Raw genomic sequence first — 18,466 nt, forward strand, 5'->3', positions numbered from 1 at the left:
TTCTAAAAGCTATTTAAAAAACCTCTTTCTTAAGCAGTCAGCATGCAAAATCATCCACATTTTGTTCCAGTGACTTTGACCAAAGGCAGTACTGTATTTCAGGAGAGGGATGGGAGAATGAATTCAAAGGCTGTCTCTTCACAGCCTTTGTAGCTGTACAGCCTTGGTAAATTATGACCTGTCTCCAGCTCAGAATTTCAGTTCTTAGTCACTCCAACAAGAAGCAGCCCTCGAGTTGAGTTGAGATTCTGAAGTATCTTCATGCATTTGGTGACAATACAGAAGTGATTTTGCATTTTGACTTCCCATTATAACCGTGGCATTTTCTGGTGGGCTTCCATTCTGAAAGCTATCTTGTTCTTTCTCAAGTGCAACCAAAGTCAGCCAGTTTTTGCCGCCTACTGTGATTTCTTGTGATTACGTGTGTGTGTGTGAGAGAGAGAGAGAGGGAGGGAGGGAGGGAGGGAGGGAGGGAGGGAGGGAGGGAGGTGGTATTCAGCAGGTTCTGACCAGTTGTGGAGAACTGGTAGTGGAAATTTTGAGTAGTTTGGAGAAGAGGTAAATACCACCTCTGACTGGCCCCACCCCCATCTATTCTCTGCCCCTCGAGTTCCAGCGGATCGGGAGGGAATGGATATTTTACAGTATACTTCCCCCGGCCATGCCCACCAAGCCTCACCCATCAAGCTGTGCCACACCCACTAAGCCACGCCCACAGAACCAGTAGTAAATTTTTTGAATCCCACCGTGTGTGTGTGTGTGTGTGTGTGTGTGTGTGTGTGTGTAAAAGTAATGTAGGCATAAAATATTCATAACTAGCAAATCTCAACGCCCTTCTCTTGCTAGTATCCTCAAGAACGAATTACTGTCTTAATAGGGGGAAAAAAGGTATCGGGTTACATTGCCATTGAAATGCTGATAAGATTTACCGAGAATTTCAATTTCAATGTCGGCCTTTTTATGTGCCAGTTAGCACTCATTCCTTCTATGTTTCTATTCTGCTAGCACGCTCCCACGCATCCAAGAATTTATTTTGCTCACAGGAGCTCTGCCTGTCTTGTGCAACACATACACAAAAAAATAGCAAGCTTTGATGACACCCGTGGCTACTATCTTTGCTTTGTTAACCTACACCCTGTGGGCATCCTTAACAAGGGAAGAAATCAACTATGATATATCTATGATATAATCTCTTTGATTTGGAATTCTGGAAGTGGAAATTCACAAATCTTTAAAGTGGCCAAGGTTGAAAACCACTAATTTAGAGCAATGTGTGGGTAAAAGTTTCATCAACTTGCTGGGTTTAATTGTAACCTATTATGCCGATCGATTAAACGCAACAAGTTATAATAAGGAAACTTGTTATACCAATCAAATGAGGGACGCGGTGGCTCAGTGGCTAAGACGCTGAACTTGTCGTTCAGAAGGTCGCAGTTCAGCGGTTCTAATCCCTAGCGCCGCATAACAGAGTGAGCTCCCGTTACTTGTCCCAGCTTTTGCCAACCTAGCAGTTCGAAAGCAAGTAAAAATGCAAGTAGAAAAAAAGGGACCCCCTTTGGTGGGAAGGTAACTGCTCTGTGTGCCTTCGGTGTTGAGTCATGCTGGCCACATGACCACGGAGATGTCTTCGGACAGCGCTGGCTCTTCGGCTTAGAAATGGAGATGAGCACCACCCCCTAGAGCCAGAAACGATTAGCATGCATGTGCGGCGATTGGGGGGAACCTTTACCTTACTATACCAATCGAAGGCTAATGGCAAGCACATGATATATTTTGTCCCTGCTGCACGTATAGCGCCTAACAAATTTCAAGATTTAGATATACACTCACTTGGGGACTGTTCCTGTTCCTGGTCTCTGTCCTTCTGCTTTTGCAGACTTGGAAATTGGTATTTTCTAATAGAAAAGTCTCTATTAAGACAGCAGACATTTGTGGCTGCACATTTTGCAAATTTCCTGTGTTCTCTAAATACATTATGAAAGTGACTGGTAACATTTACCCTTCAGCTGAAGTTGGCAAAATACAAGAATCATGTTTCTAAAGGTTCAGAGATTCTGTGCAAAGATAAGCCTCACTCATTTTTTTCCCACTGGGTGTAAGCTCTGTTCTTTCTTACATTCTAGCAGCTTCTACAGTTCTTGGTTAAGATGGCTAGGTGCACTGGTAGGATTCAGCCAGTTCGCACCTATCCGGGAGAACCGGTTGTTAACTTTCTAAGCAGTTCGGAGAATGGTTGTTTGAGGAAATCTCCTTTTGGTTTTTTCCCCACTTTACAAGGCTAATCCTGAAAGGACGGCAGGAAGGAAACAGTCTGGTGGTGTTTCTAGCCTAATCTTTATTGACCTGCTTGCAGAAACTGCCTCTCTGGTTAAACCTTATTAAATTGTAACAGCTAAGGCGAAGCACCCATCGACATGAGTGACATTGAGTTGACCACACCCACCCAGTCACATGACCACTGAGCCCAGAGTCGCTTGACAACTTTTGGGGACCTTATGACAAAGTCAGTGGGGAAGCCAGATTCACAGATTGTTCTTCTGCTTTCCATATTATACCCTATTTCACCTCTGCCCTATCTCCTCTGCCTCTCTCCTCCTCCCTACTTCCTTTCTTCCGTCTACCATCCCTCTCTTCTCTACTTCCCCTTCCTCTCTCCTTCTCCTCCCTCCTCTTTCCACTCCTCCTCTCTCTCCTCCTCTTCTCTCCCTTCTGTTTCCCTCTCTCCTATCCCCTGTCTTCCTCCTTTCCTCTCCCTTTCTCCTTTCCACACTGTCCGCTTAGTTTGCATGGTGTATTTCAGCGTCCGAGCAAGCTTCATTTAATATTGATGGTATTAATAATTGCATTCTAATAAACATCTTTCATATTAATAGCTTTACCTACGTCCTTCTTTTAACAGTATACATATATATGTATTCAGTAAATATGACAATATTGCAAATCTTTTATTTTACTCTGCTGTTACTACAGTGTCAGGGTTCCAAGTAACACCCCGAATGAAAAAAGACTCAGAGGCTTGAAGTTCCTCAAAGTTCCATTTTATTAGAGATGTCATATTGGCACATCTGGGAAAACCCAAATCTGAAAGCTTCCAGGTTTTCCTCACCCAAATGAAAGTCCAAACCCCTGCCCAGTACCCACATGTCTGTCACATGGCCCAATCAGGCATCGTCCCAACTGGAGATGCCTCCCAGTCATACCCCTCCAGGTGCAGGGCAAGATGTCCTTGACTCTCTGAGAAAGGAATGTTATTATTACTATATATCTTCCATACTCCGTATAATCCCCCCTCCCGTTTTCCCACAGCAGAAAATGTGGCAGGTCTGAAGCCCCAATGTAATAGATGTATGTATGTCCTGAAGAAATCTATTAAAGCAGAGAACAATATCCTATATATTTATAGGATGCCACAATCGAAGGTGATTTTTGGCCGTGGCACGACAAAACCGCGCTCGACTAAAGCGCGCCCGATGAAACCGCGTTGCTGACGTCATCAACAAGGCGACAACAGCGAGCGCGGAGAAAGAAGGGCGCTTTAAATAGCGCTTTTAAAGCAAGCTGATTCAAGTTAAGGTAAGGGTTAGGTTTAGGGTTAGGTTTAGGGTTAGGTTTAGGGTTAGGGTTAGGGTTAGGTTAAGGGTTAGGATTAGGTTTAGCATTAGGTTAAGGGTTAGGTTTAGGGTTAAGTTAAGGGTTAGGTTTAGGGTTATGTTTAGGATTAGGTTTAGGGGGGTTAGGGTTAGGTTTAGGGGTTAATTTTAGGTTTAGCGTTTACAGCGTGCTTTTTTCTCCGTGCTGTTGTCGCGCTGTGATGACGTCAGCTACGCGGTTTTGTTGAGCGCCCTTTAGTCGAACGCGGTTTTGTGGTGGAACCATTTTTGGCAGCTCACATAAAAATATATTACAACACAAACTCTATGCAAAAATAAAATCCTGACAACACATTTGAGAAGTCTTGCAAAGAATTATCAATTATTGTCTATTATTGATTCTTCAATTCTTCTTATCATTATCATCAGTTTCTGCATTAACGTATGAATTAAATAATTAGAGGGAATGAAGTAGCAATGGTTTAAAATGCTGTACTCTCTTCTTTGTATATTAAAGACATGAAACTTTAATGCCAAAGATTGCAAGTCTCTTCATGAGATGAAGTCCAGTTTGTTCCCAATCAACTTTTTTTCCCCTCTTGCTTTGAAGCAATGCTTAACATAGAGATATACTTTTTTTTTCATTGTCTTTCTGAGATCATCTTGAAAGCTCTTTATTTTGCAGGCAGCTGCTCTGGTTTATCTTTAGTTTCCACTCCATCTTCCCATTGTTCCCTTTGCCTCGCTCCCTTCTTCAGTTCAGACTCCCTTTGTGGCACACAGTTGTGTGACTCACAACCAGTCTTCCCACACAGAAAGGCCCTCCAGCCCAAATGGAATTGCTGTCAAGATGAGCAGCAAAGCAGCTGAAAGGTTTCATGGTGTGGGGAAGGAGCGCCCTCTTCAGACGCACCAGGATAATCCACTAACAATGAAAAACGGAAGTGCCCCCACACCCCAAAACCCCAAATAATATCTTGGGTTCTCTGGAAGGAAAAAAAATGACACCCATTCATTTGTATTTTTTAAATTACACTTTGAGACAGAATATACTTTATTCCTTGAGGCTGGAAATAGCATCCTCTGAGGAATTCTGTCTGAAGTTTTAGTTTTGGGTGTTCATTCAAATAGCCCCATCTGAGATTTTATTTATTTGTCAATCTCCCTCCCTCCCTCCCTCCCTCTCCTTTCTCTCTCACACCACACGCACACGCACACACACAGATAAAATAACAGAGTTGGAAGGGACCTTGGAGGTCTTCTAATCCAACCCCCTGCTTGGACAGGAAAGCCTACACCACTTCATACAAATGGTTATCCAACATCTTCTTTAAAACTTCCAGTGTTGGAGCATTCACAACTTCTGGAGGCAAATTATTCCACTGATTAATCGTTCCAACTGTCAGGAAATTTCTCCTTAGTTCTAAGTTGCTTCTCTTCGATTAGTTTCCACCCATTGCTTCTTACACTCAGGTGCTTTGGAGAATAGCTTGACTCCCCCTTCTTTGTGGCAGCCCCTGAGATATTGATGGGTATATCAATAAAGGGAAATAACAGAAAATTATTTTCAAGGGAAAATAAAGTGCAAAGCCATCAGCCAGCATTGGATTCAGAGCCGGTTTATCTTCTTCAATTATATTTTTAATTGTATACCTAAAAAAACCAAAAGGGAAAAATAATAGCAGTGTACATTTCTCACCAAACTGTTCTTCCATATATTCACCTTTTATTGTATGATTACAGAATAGAAAGAGTAGTAGAGCTGGAAAGGACCTTGGAGGTCATCTAGTCCAATCCCCTGCTCAAGAAGGAGACCCCATACCATTCTGGACAGATGGCTATCCAATCTTTTCTTTAAAATCTCCAGTAATTGACCACCTACAACTTATGAAGGCAAGCCATCCCACAGGTTGATTGTTCTCACTGACAGGATATTTCTCCTTAACTTCTAGGTTGGATTTTGCTTTGTTAAGCTTCCATCCCTTACTTCTTGTCTTGCCCTCAGGTACTTTGAGAAGTACCATTTCTTAGTAGACATAGGTGTCTGTTGTGGCCCAGCAGGATCCGGTTGAGCTGCTGATGGACTCGGATAGCGAGGAACCATATGAGTCTGCCATGGAAGATGTGGAGGATCCTGTGCAGGGTTCAGACTCAGAGCTGGGGCCAGAGAGGCTGGTTGGCCACCAGGAGGGGCCTGAGGCATGGAGCAGTGGGGAAGATCAAAGGGAGTTTGTCCCTGATGCTAGGTTGAGAAGGGCTGAGAAACGGAAGACGCAACTCCGTAGGCAGTCTCATAAAAGATAATTAAGCACGGGAGGCTTTGGATTGGCCCCTCCCAAGAGGGTTTATAAGTGAGGCGTTGGGAGGGGACATTTGCAGGAAACAACCGTTCGAACTAGGATTGAAGAAATCTGTATTCTAGCCGTGTCATGTGGATTATCTGCATTGCTTCATTTGCACTTTCTGGGTTGCTGCCAAGCTATTATCTTGAACGTGAGTTGCCTGGGCCCGCAGTCAAAGGATTTGTTATCTCATTAATTAAATAGTGACAAATAACCATGCCTGTGTTCTGGTTTATTCACAGGCTGGGGGGGGGGGTTGAGAGGGTCAGAACAGGTGTTCTAGTATGTGTTTGCTCTGATTTGGGTCATATTGAATGCGATGTATTATTGGTGACTCTCTTCCCCAAAGGGCCACCCTATAATTCAGGATGAACGACTGTTTTTCTCCTGAATGTTTTTCTGACTTTTCAGTTAACTAAAAAGAGCCATTGTGACGCAGTGGTTAGGATGCAATACTGCAGGGCTAACTCACTGGTTACTCCAGGAGTTCGATTCTGAGCAGCTCGAGGTTGACACAGCCTCCCATCCTTCTGAGGTGGATAAAATGAAGACACAGGATGTTGTTGGCAATATGCTGATTCTGTAAACCACTTAGGGCTGTAAAGCACTGTGAAGCGGTAAGGTAAAGGTTCGCCTTGCACATATGTGCTAGTTGTTCCCGACTCTAGGGGGCCATGCTCAACTCTGTTTCAAAGCTGAAGAGCCAGCACTTTCCGAAGATGTCTCCGTGGTCACGTGGCCAGCATGACTAAATGCCGAAGGCGCACGGAATGCTGTTACCTTCCCACCAAAGGTGGTTCCTATTTTTCTACTTGCATTTTGTACGTGCTTTCAAACTGCTAGGTTGGCAGAAGCTGGGACAAGTAACGGGAGCTCACGCGCTTAAACAGCGCTAGGGACTCGAACCGCCAAATTGCTGAACTTTCTGATCGACAAGCTCAACCTCTTAGCCACTGAGCCACCGCGTCCCTTTTTATGAAGCAGTACGTAAGTCTAAGTGCCATTGCTATTGCTAGCCACCCATAATGGACCAACCTGCGCAGGTTTCAAATCTAGCAGCCTTCCACCCTCAAAAGAGCTGTGTGCTGAAAACCTCCATCTGTTCTGTTTGAGCCCAGTTGTCGCTGTTAATGCACAAAGATCAGAGGAAGAATTTCATTGACTCTTTTGCACGCCTTGAATCCCAAGGATCGTAGAACCTGGCGGGGAGAAAGATGATAGGGCCTTTTGCTTCCAAATAGACCCAAGCAACTGTTCAGTTAATTATAGACTTGAGAAGAAGCCCTGGGAAATCAAAGTCAATATCCCTTGCTCGGAGAAGGTGCCAGATAGGAAAGAGAAATGAATCTGTAGAAAATATTTCCATAATGCCATTTCTGTCCTTTGGTGATCTCCGAAGGTTAAGCATCACCAAGCCTGGCGATCAGGCTCTGAGGAAAAGCCATTGCATTTCCTTCCAGTCTAGTCAGTGATTGATATACTGTATTTTTCGGAGTATAAGACGCACCCTTTTCCCCCAAAAAAGAGGCTGAAAATCTGGGTGCGTCTTATAAACTGAATACAGCATTTTGACCTCTCGAAACTCCACCCCCTTCACCAAAATGGCCGTGCATAGCCTTATGGAGGCTTTCAGAGAGCACCTGGGGGCTGGGAAGGGCAGAAATGAGCAAAGTGTGGGCCATTTTTTGCTCAATTTTGCCCCCTCCCCAGCCCCCCGGAGCACTCTATAAGCTTCCTAATGCCCTTTTTATTTGACAAAAAAGGGGCCAATTTTTGCAAAAAATGGGCCATTTTCTGCTCCTCGTCGTTCCCCCCCCCAGAACATTCTACCAATCTCCTAAGGGCTATTCATGCCCTTTTTAAAGGGGGGGGCATTTTCATGAAAAACAGATCATTTTGGGGAGGTTTGCAGAGTGCAAAACCTTTTTAAAAAAATTTGCCTCTTCAAAACCTTGGTGCGTCTTATACTCCAGTGCGTCTTATACTCCGAAAAATACGGTATTAAACCCCTTTAATATATACTCGTGATGGCGAACCTATGGCACGTGTGGCAGAGGTGGCACGCAGAGCCCTCTCTGTGGGCACATGCGCCGTTGCCAGCTGCTCTTCTGGTTTCCGGGTTGCACATGCACGCTGGCCAGCTGTTCTTTGCAGGCACTGGAGCACTGGAAAATGACCTGAAAACAGCCTAAAAACAGGCATGCCTGCACCATACCAACCAACTGGTCTTAATGTTTCCAGTGCTCCAATGAGCTTTAAGGTTTGGGCACTTGGGGCCGAAAAGGTTCACCATCACTGATATATGCATTTGTTTAGTTTTAGTTTTCCAGAACAGCCAATGTTTACTGTAGACCAGGGGTAAAATCCAGCAGGTTCAAACAGTTTCTGGAGAACCAGTAGTGGAAATTTTGAGTAGTTTGGAGAACCAGCAAAGGCCATCTTTGGCTGGTCCCAGAGTGGGGAGGGAATGGAGATTTTACAATATCCTTCCCCTGGAGTGGGGAGGGAATGGAGAGTTTAAAGTATCTTTCCCCTAGAGTGGGCTGGGAATGGAGATTTTACAGTATTCTTCCCCTGGAGTGGGCTGGGAATGGAGATTTTACAGTATCCTTCCCCTGGAGTGGGCTGGGAATGGAGATTTTACAGTATCCTTCCCCTGGAGTGGGGAGGGAATGGAGATTTTACAGTATCCTTCCCCTGGAGTGGGGAGGGAATGGAGATTTTACAGTATCCTTCCCCTGGAGTGGGGAGAGAATGGAGATTTTACAGTATTCTTCCCCTGGAGTGGGGAGGGAATGGAGATTTTACACCCGCCCTGCGGCCCATTTTTGCTTGGGGTGCAGGAGGCCTAGTGCTGCCTGTCACACGCCCCTGGTCACACCCACTCAGCTGGTCATTAGAGCAGAGAACCAGATGTTAAATTATTTGAATCCCACCACTGCCTGGAGAGAATTGAATTCTGTTTCGTTAATTATGCTGTGGTTAATGCTGGGGCTCTAAAAATTGTGTGTCAGTGCAAATACAAACTGTTATTTTGTGTGAACTGCCCCTAAGTGATTTCTCTAGTCTCAGAAGCTAAGTCGGGTTGGGCTAGCCTTTGAATCAAGAATCAGCTGAAAGGAGATTTCATAGTTTTATGTAATTTTTTTTTTTAATCTGCAGGGCTCTTTTTCCAACATCACTTGTGCAGTTTTCATCAAGTGCCAGAATCCTCCGTTTCTGACCCACAGAAAAGGAAAGAGAACAGGCACATGAGAGAAAAACCAAGTTATTTTGCTCACTTCTACTCCACTTCTACTGCAACCCTCAGCAGGTATGTTCCTTGTCAGTGTTTGGATGTACCTCAGTGGTGGGTTACACCCGGTACGCCCCGATATGTACAGGTACAGGTACCATTCCGGTATGGTGCTCCCGAAGGCCCACCCACGCTCCTTACCGCTATTTGAGCTGTTCAGGGCTTCTGCGCATGCACACAGAGCATACGGCACCTGCGCAACACTCCGCCGAGCAGCTGGAGCGTCGCGCAGGCATCTCAGAGCATCGCAGGCAGTAAGTACGCATGTGCGTGCTGCGTTCATTCAAGGGGTGGATGCCCGGCCCTGTTGTATCCTTCAAAAAATGAACTTTCAGGTGCTACAAATAATCTTCAAACTTACGATGACAGCTGAACCCAAAATGCCTGTGGTTAAATGAAAAATTTGCTAATTGAATTTTGCCCCAATTTACGAACTTTCTCGCCGCATTTGTTAAGTGAACCACTGCAGCTGTTAGTTTAGTAACAGGGTTGTTAAGCGAGTCTGGCTTCCCCATCGACTCTGCTTGTCAGAAGGTCGCAAAAGAGGACCGCGTGACAGACACACACACACACACACACACACACACCGGGGCACTGCAACCGTCGTAAATATGAATCATTTGTCAAGCATCCGAATGTAAGTCACATGGCCATGGGCATGCCGCAACGGTTGTACGTAAAAATTGGTCATAAATCAATTTTTCTGTAACCTGTAACTTCGAATGGTCACTAAATGAATTGTTTTAAGTTGAGGACTACCTGTACTAACTGTAACCTTCCCTTTTTCCCCCCCAATTCTTCCGTTTTGACTGAAAGCAGCTCCTGGCAGAAGATAGTTCTTATGGATAAGAAATATGTTATAATCTCGGAGATAGACTGTTTGCTTGAAGCAAATGCACGATTTCACATTGATTTGACAAACATAGGATTTCTTTTTTTAATGCCATGTTTTGGTTTCTATAGTTACATATAGCATTGGTGTGGCCAGAATGTGACCATTCTTTGCGGACGTCTTGGGGGTTTGTATGTGTGAAGAAATTGGCCTCCTTCCTTCTGCCATGAAATTATGATTATTGGAACAATAATTTCTATTTGCATCATTTGTGCCAGGGGTGTCAAACTCTAGGCCCGTGGGCCAGATCCGGCCTGCGGATTGCTTAGATCTGGCCCGCAATGCTGCCCTGGAAACAGCGAAGAACTGGCCCACGGTGCCTCTATTAGCAAAAACATAACTCGGGAGGGCTATGCGCCCTCCCCTCCCCGAGTTCCATTTTTGCTGGCAGAGGGCTGCAAGAGGCTGTCCAGGTCAAAAATGGAGCTTGGGGCCCACACGCCCACCCTAACCACGCCCACTCTGGCCGCCACCCTGACACACACACACACACCCCGAGGTAAAATGTAACCCTGATGTGTCCCAGATGAAATCGAGTTTGACATCCATGACCTGAGCTCTTTTCTCCTGTAGGAGACAAGGATGTGAGGGAAATAATCCTATGTTTTTCCTTCCATGTTTTTAAGGAAGATGTACGAGCATATCTTTGCTCGCCCTCCCTTCCTCTCCCTTCCTCTCTCTCTCTCTCTCTCTCTCTCTCTCTCCCTCCCTCCCTCCCTCCCTCCCTCCCTCCCTCTCTCTCTCTCTCTCTCTCTCTCTCTCTCACACACACACACACACACACACAGAGTCATATGGTGATAAAGTATTTAGCATGTTAAGAACATGTACTAAATCACTATATCCCCAAACTGAAAATATGACAATTCGGATATGCGTGATATGTATTTTTCAGATAACCCTTTTTCTTGGTGGCTTGTGATGGTATCTTTGGCTACCAGCTAGTAGAGGGAGTCCTTTTCAACAAGGGGTTAAGATGGAAATCTGATTACTATTGGTGTTACTAATGACCTAGAGTAATACTCAGCAGACTGAGTTTAGGTAACAAATTATATGGGTTTTGGAAGGAAAAGGAATAGGATGGTTCAGGAAGGGAATGTCCTTTTCAAACTGATTTGCAAGTCTTTGTTTTGCTTTGTTATTCAAGGAAGCTGTTGTCAGGCATCAGATCTGAGCCATAAAACCACAAGTGAACACCAGAGGGCAGTAACAACTTACTCATCACAGGTTGACCTTTGCTGCCCTCTAATGGTGATGGTAGATTTTGACAGGGGAGGTCTGCCAATCTTCCTGCATTTTAGTTAAAACTAGAGACATAACCAGGCATTACATGACATTACACTGAGCCACAATGGTGTAGTGGTTAGCGTGCAGTATTGCAAGCTACTTCTGCTGACTGCCTGAAATTTGGCAGTTCAAATCTCACTAAGCTCAACGTTGACTCAACCTTCCATCCTTCTGAGGTGGATAAAATGAGGACCCAAATTGTTGGAGGCAATATGCTGACTCTGTAAACTGTATAGAGAGGACTGTAGAGCACTGTGAAGCAGTATATAAGTCTAAGTGCTATTGCTACATTAGAGTAATATTTGCTTTAGGTTTCCAAGTAGGTATGTGAAGGATTTTCTCTCCATTTAATTGGTGCTAGTCATCCTTTTGCATATCTTGCATATTATGGCTGAAGTCCTAGAGGTGAAATGAATGGCCAAATATTTAGGTAGGTGTCTCAACTTGTGTAAATATGACATTGGGTATCGCTATAAGTTTATAGCAGAGTTCTGTAGCAAGTAGACTTTGCTTGTATGGTAAGCTAAGCAGGATCTTTGGAAATAAATATTAATAAATATCTACAGCACAGCACCATCATGTGCCATGCCATCAGTGGCATCCCTCGGGGTAAGGTGATCAAAATTTTCAAGATGGTGGATACATTTTCATGAATTTAGGCCTGTTCCTGTGCCTGTTCCTCGTGCTCTTTTTCAATTTTTGAGCTCCTAGTCCAGGGGTGGCAACCGTAAACACTCAAAAGAACCACAAAGGTCCCAACCAGAAGCCCCCCGTTGAATTCCGGAAGTCCAGTTCCTCCACCATAGAGTCTCCTCCTAGCCTGGTGTCCTTTTCCCTTAACCTGTCCTAACCAAAAGCCCTATCAATTGTGGAGCCAAACGGAAAACCTGTCCTTTGCTCCTGGAGCACCGTGCTTGCCCCCCTAACAGGAAGCTCCTCTCAAAATTGTGGTGCCAACTGGCGACAGGGAGCCGCAGCAGAGGGATAAAAGAGCCACATGTGGCTCCAGAGCCACGGGTTGCTGATCCCTGTCTTAGTCTCTGCAGGATTCATGGCTTTGCACTGTAACTATACACAATCACCTCTTCCATGCATGCACAAAATTTTTTGATCATGTACAATTAAAGCAAAACTTACCTTGTCTCAGCACTATGTCTATAAATGTATACCCAGGCTTCTCATAATTAAGAAAAATAAATAGAATTATTTTTTAAAAAGTTGTTATATGTATACATGCATAACACCATTCAATACATGGAATGCTCAGTTCGGACTGAGTGTTAATTGTATGTCCTACTCAGGTCATACAAATAAATAATTGCAAACCTACCCAGTTCTTAAGTGAGTAGGTTTTGCCTATATGTACTGCACAATTCAGCATTGCTGTTGGGTTTCCAAAAAAGGTTCTAAAAATACCTATGAAGAATCGTTAAAAACCAATGCTGATTTTTCCTATGAAAAAATTTCAAGCCTTTTTTCAAACAATCAGTATTTTCACTGTTCATGTTTGCAATCATCAACATGCATAATAATATACCCAAATTCCATTTAAAATTTGAGCTTGGCTTTGATGCATTGGTATTTATTATTTTTGTTTTTAAAAAAAGGAAATTAAGGGAAAGACACTGTGTTGGAAAAGTTAACTGAAAGACAGTATAATTCTGCTCAGCATGCTAGTTTGGGGATTCTGGGATTTGAAGTCCACACATCTTAAAGATGCCAAGGTTGAGAAATACAGTTTTGTTGACTTGATGTGCGCATCTGTACTGTTTTCCTGGCAACCGTATAGAAGCAAATTGCTCTTGCCTTCCTTCCTGATAGTTCCATTAACTTCTCAGTCTAATTTTCAGACCTAGAATTCCTGATGGTTGCCCATCCAAGTAGAAACCACAGGGCATCCTGCTTTATTCTTGTTAGTTGCGAAGTGTCCAACCCATCGCAACCCCATGGACCTTCCTGTCCTCTACCATCCTCTGGAGTCCATTTAAGCTCACGGCAACTGCTTTGGTGATTCCATCCAGCCACCTCATTCTCTGTCGTCCCCTTCTTCTTTTGCCCTTAATCTTTCCCAGCATTAGGCTCTTCTTCAGTCGTTCCTTCTCATTAGATGGTCAAAGTATTTGAGTCTCATCTTCAGGATCTGGCCTTCTAAAGACTGGTTTGATCACCTTGCAGTCCAAGGGACTCGCAGGAGTCTTCTCCAGCACCAGAGTTCAAAGGCCTCCATTTTTTGGCGCTCAGCCTTTCCTATGGTCCAGCTTTCACAGCCATACATTGCGACTGGGAAAACCATAGCCTTGACTATACACACTTTTGTTGGCAGGATGATGTCTCTGCTTTTGCTAAATCATTATCAGTGACCTGAAGTAAATCATGACCTGTGTAGAAATACCTTGCTTTTTATTCTTTATAAAAGCAAACCAGAAGAAGTCCAGAGCACCAACTGTGATAGAGAATTGAATTGAATTGAATTTATTGCATTTATATGCCGCCCTTTTCCCCGAAGGGGACTCAGGGCGGCTCACAATCCAAGTCAGGGAAGGGGGTACAGATAAGGGATAAAAAAGACGAACAGAACAATACACAATTTAAAAGCACACAACAACCATACCATTCGAGGGGGGGGGGCAAAAGCTCTTTAGCCCCAGGCCTGTCGGAACAGCCAGGTTTTAAGGGCTTTGCGGAATGCCTGGAGGGTGGTGAGGGTTCGAATCTCCACGGGGAGTTCGTTCCAGAGGGTCGGAGCAGCCACAGAGAAGGCTCTCCTCCGGGTAGTCGCCAGTCGGCATTGGCCAGCGGATGGAATTCGGAGGAGGCCTAATCTGTGGGATCTGATCGGTCTATTGGAGGTAATTGGCAGCAGGCGGTCTCTCAAGTACCCAGGTCCAATACCATGAAGGGCTTTATAAGTGACGACTAGCGCCTTGAAGCGTATCCGAAGACCAATAGGCAGCCAGTGCAGCTCACGGAAGATAGGTGTTACGTGGGTGAACCGAGGTGCACCCACGATCGCTCGCGCGGCTGCATTCTGGACAAGCTGAAGTCTCCGAATGCTCTTCAAGAGAGAAATAAGCTGCTCATATTCCCTTTGGAAGCCATGGGAATATTGTGGGAGAGAGTCAGCACCAAGAATAAGTCAGAATCAGAGGAAAGAAGCTTAAATGACATCAAAGGACAGCTTAAGATAGACAGGAGCTCCTCCATATTCTGAGCTTGTGGTCTTCATATGAGGCTGAACTGGAATAAGAAGTCATCTGTGATTCAGGAAGATGGATTAGATATGGGCCAAAGACATTTACTCCAAAGCTACTACCATTGGATCTTCACTTAGCAGCTCTCCAGAGTCTTGGCCTGGAGGATCTGCTGCACTTTACAACATTTAAAAGTGTTCGAATTAAAATTGAATTAAAATTAAGGACAACTGTGGAAAAATCCAGAGAGCTTTGAGTTTTACAGAACTTTTAATGACAGAAAGAAGGCAGCCTTGGTGTCTTGGCCGAGATAAGAACACGGCCATGAGAAATGTCTCATTGATCCAGCATCCTCCTAAACAGGATTAGATTGTTTAGAAGACTGTATGATAGTAGGTCAAAATGACCTCAGCAAAAATCTGCCAGATCGGGAGCCTAAAATTTGTTCACGCAAGATTGGGCAATCTCCATTCACGCAACATTTCAGCCATTCAAGTTCATATCGCCAGCCCTTTCAAGCCAAGATGAAATACGATCTGAGGATTTATGTCCCACAGGGGATTGGACTAGATGACCTTCAAAATTCCTTCTGATCTAGGATTTCAGGATGCAAAAATACTCGATGTGATTTTAGGCAGAAATCAGAATAGTAATAGGAATAGGATTGGATTGGATTGGATTGGATTCTTTATTGGCCAAGTGTGACACACAAGGAATTTGTCTTTGGTGCAGATGCCCTCAGTATGCATAAAAGATACATTTGTCACGGATCATAAGGTACAACACTTAATAATAGTCATAGGGTAGAAATAAGCAATCAAATCATACCAGGAAACAATCAATATAAATCGTAAGGATGCAAGCAATGAAGTTACAGTCATACAGTCATACATGGGAGGAGATGGGTGATAGGAACGATGAGAAGATTAATAGTAATGCAGCCTTAGTGAATAGTTTGACAGTGTTGAGGGAATTATTTGTTTAGCAGAGGGATGGCATTTGGGAAAAAACTGTTCTTGTGTCTAGTTCTGGTGTGCAGTGCCCTATAGCGTCGTTTTGAGGGTAGGAGTTGAAACAATTTATGTCCAGGATGTAAATTTTTTCACAGCCCTCTTTTTGACTCGTGCAGTGTACAGGTCCTCAATGGAAGGCACGTTGGTAGCCATTGTTTTTTCTGCAGTTCTAATTATCCTCTGAAGTCTGTGTCTGTCTGGTTGGGTTGCAGAACCAAACCAGACAGTTATATAGATGCCGACACATCCAGGGCATTAATGCCTCTATTTATTTTTTTAAAGTGAGGAAGAACACTCAAAAATATCAATCCTTTCTCTTCCTGCAGATCTCATTGTAGAAGCTAAAAACAATGGACATGCTTCTTCCCTAAAATGTTTGCTGTCCCCCACTAGATGGCTAATTTGTCCTTGTGCTTTCTTGTTCATCCAGATTTGATTCTAAAAAAATAGAGTAAATCTTGTTTCAATCTGATTGTGCAACTCTATCGTTGCTGCATTTAATAACTACAGCAGATATCAGTTAGGTTCCTTTCCCAGCAACTATTGAACATTTCTGCTTGCTTTTTTTTCAAGAACTTAGTTGTGACTTTGGTTAAGCACAAGAATCCTGGCTAGTAGGCTCTTTAAAATTAGATAGACAACAAAAAAATATATTCAAATCTTTGATAAGATAAGAAATTTGAAGGGTAGGATTTAGACTTATTCATTACCAATTAATCCATTTTGCAACGATAACAGACCATTTTTATGTCATTCTTATTATTTTGTGTTTTCTTCCATTTACATTTTCTTAATAGTAATTTTTGGTAAGGGGATCCGGTGGCTCAGTGGCTAAGACACTGAGCTTGTCGATCAGAAAGGTCAACAGTTGGGCTGTTCGAATCCCTAGTGCTGCATGAGCTCCCGTTACTTGTCCCAGCTTCTGCCAACCTAGCAGTTCGAAAGCATGTAAAAATGAAAGTAGGAAAATAGGAACCACCTTTGGTGGAAAGGTAACCTTGTTCCATGCGCCTTCAGCATTTAGTCATGCTGGCTACATGACCATGGAGATGTCTTTGGACAGCACTGGCTCTTCAGCTTTGAAATGGAGATGAGCACTGCCCCCTAGAGCCAGGGACGACTAGCACATATGTGCAAGGGGAACCTTTACCTTTAATAGTAATTTTGTTAGGGCTCAAGGTCCTTAGTCTATAAAGGAATCTAACTTTATTATCAGGCATTTCTTTATTGTTGCAATTATATGTCACCTTTGGCCTTAAGATACGGAACCTTTTGTTATCCTCTTGCCAAGAACCAGCAAAAGACAGAAAGCCAAGAATGTCAGGCCTGGAAGCATCTTTTGCATTGGGCCTTCAGGCCTGCCACGTTTTCTGCTGTGGGAAAATGGGAGGGGGGATTATATGGAGTGTGGGAGATACATAGTCAAAATAACATTCCTTTCTCAGAGTGTCAAGGACATCTTGCCCTGTACCAGGAAGGGCGTGACTAAAAGGCATCTCAGATTGGGATGGTGACTGATCAGACCAGGTGATGGGAATGTGGGTGCTGGGCAGGGTCTTGGACTTTCATTGGGGTGGGAAAAAACCTGGAGCCTTTCAGATTCAGGTTTTCCCAGATGTGCCAATATGACATCTCTAATAAAATTAAACTTTGAGGAACTTCAAGCCTCTGAGTCTTTTTTTCATTGGAGTTGTTACTTGGAACCCTGACAAAGAGAAAGAGTATGACCTGTTCTTTCGTCCAAGTTTAATATTGTCACCACAATGATCTCTGCCCTTTTTAAATATGCAAAATTGAACTTGAAATAAGATACTGAGTCATTTCTGGAGGAAAGTCTGACTTGCTGGACTTGAAATGAGAAAGTATTCGTTGTGATATAGATAGATGGATGGATGGATGGATGGATGGATGGATGGATGGATGGATGGATGGATGTTGAATCTCCGTATTGAATGTAGAGAAGAACATTTTCTGAAAGGAATTTTCAGTGGTTGGATGTGTCTTCAACAAACTCTTTGAGCAGAGGAATTCGCCAGAAATACCACAACAGGAATGCCTGGGAAATAGTGGAGCTCTGATGGGCTCCGTGAAAACCCAACTGGACACCCGCTGCCAGGGCCCTTCAGCTCAGAACTGATTTGGAGAAACAGGTGAAAAAGAAGAAGCATCTTGACAACCAAAGAGGAACCGGCAGTGGCCATGTTAATGGCTGCTCTAAAGTGGGGGCAACCGGACCAAGCTATTTGACGAGGAGAGGTGTTGGAACAAAGTGTTGGAAGAGTGATCAACTCAAGAAACTTTAAATTTGGATTAGAAAGAGACCCAGAGTGGAAATTAGTGGCTACTTGGCAGATTTAACAGAAAACAAAAAGGGTGGAGATTAAAACAGAAAGCCCTAGAAGACTTTTATTCCCAAATTTGGACTTGGAAACATTAAAAATAATAAAAGAACTTGGGGAGGGAGGGGATTGTTTTCTTTTCTTTTGCTATCTTTTTCTATTTTTTGTGGAATAAATACAGACTTTGACAGCTTTTGACAGCTAGAACACATTGCTTACGACCGAGAGGGAGAAACCTACTGAGGAGAAGAGGATAGTACAAGACCTAATAGAAACTAAGGGAGGAAGATAGAGCCCTAACCTAACCTTGACTCTTGCAAGAGAAGGATACTTTGAAGCTGTGTGAAATAAAAAGGAGGATTTGTTTTTGCAACAGTGTTGTAGATTGGACTTGCTGTTTTGGTGGAAGAGGAAAAGCAAATAAAAGTGGAATTGGACTTTAGAAATTGGAAATAAGAGAAGAAAAAAGAACCTTAAGTTTAAGTAAATGTGATATGATAGAAAAAGTTTAAACAAT

The 18,466-nt window shown here is 43.6% G+C and overlaps 1 protein-coding gene across 1 annotated transcript in view; it reads left to right on the forward strand.

The window, feature by feature from the left end:
- The first annotated feature begins 9,141 nt into the window (after window positions 1-9,141).
- Window positions 9,142-18,466, forward strand: part of PRR5 (proline rich 5) — a 67,913-nt gene continuing 58,588 nt past the window's right edge. Inside the window, exon 1 of the mRNA XM_032222144.1 lies at window positions 9,142-9,245. Within this exon, the coding sequence (XP_032078035.1) occupies window positions 9,184-9,245 (62 nt within the window). The 5' untranslated portion in view covers window positions 9,142-9,183. The remainder of the gene's footprint in view (window positions 9,246-18,466) is intronic.

This window comes from Thamnophis elegans, chromosome 7 (assembly GCF_009769535.1).
Source record: "Thamnophis elegans isolate rThaEle1 chromosome 7, rThaEle1.pri, whole genome shotgun sequence".
In the NCBI taxonomy this organism is placed as follows: Eukaryota; Metazoa; Chordata; class Lepidosauria; order Squamata; family Colubridae; genus Thamnophis; species Thamnophis elegans.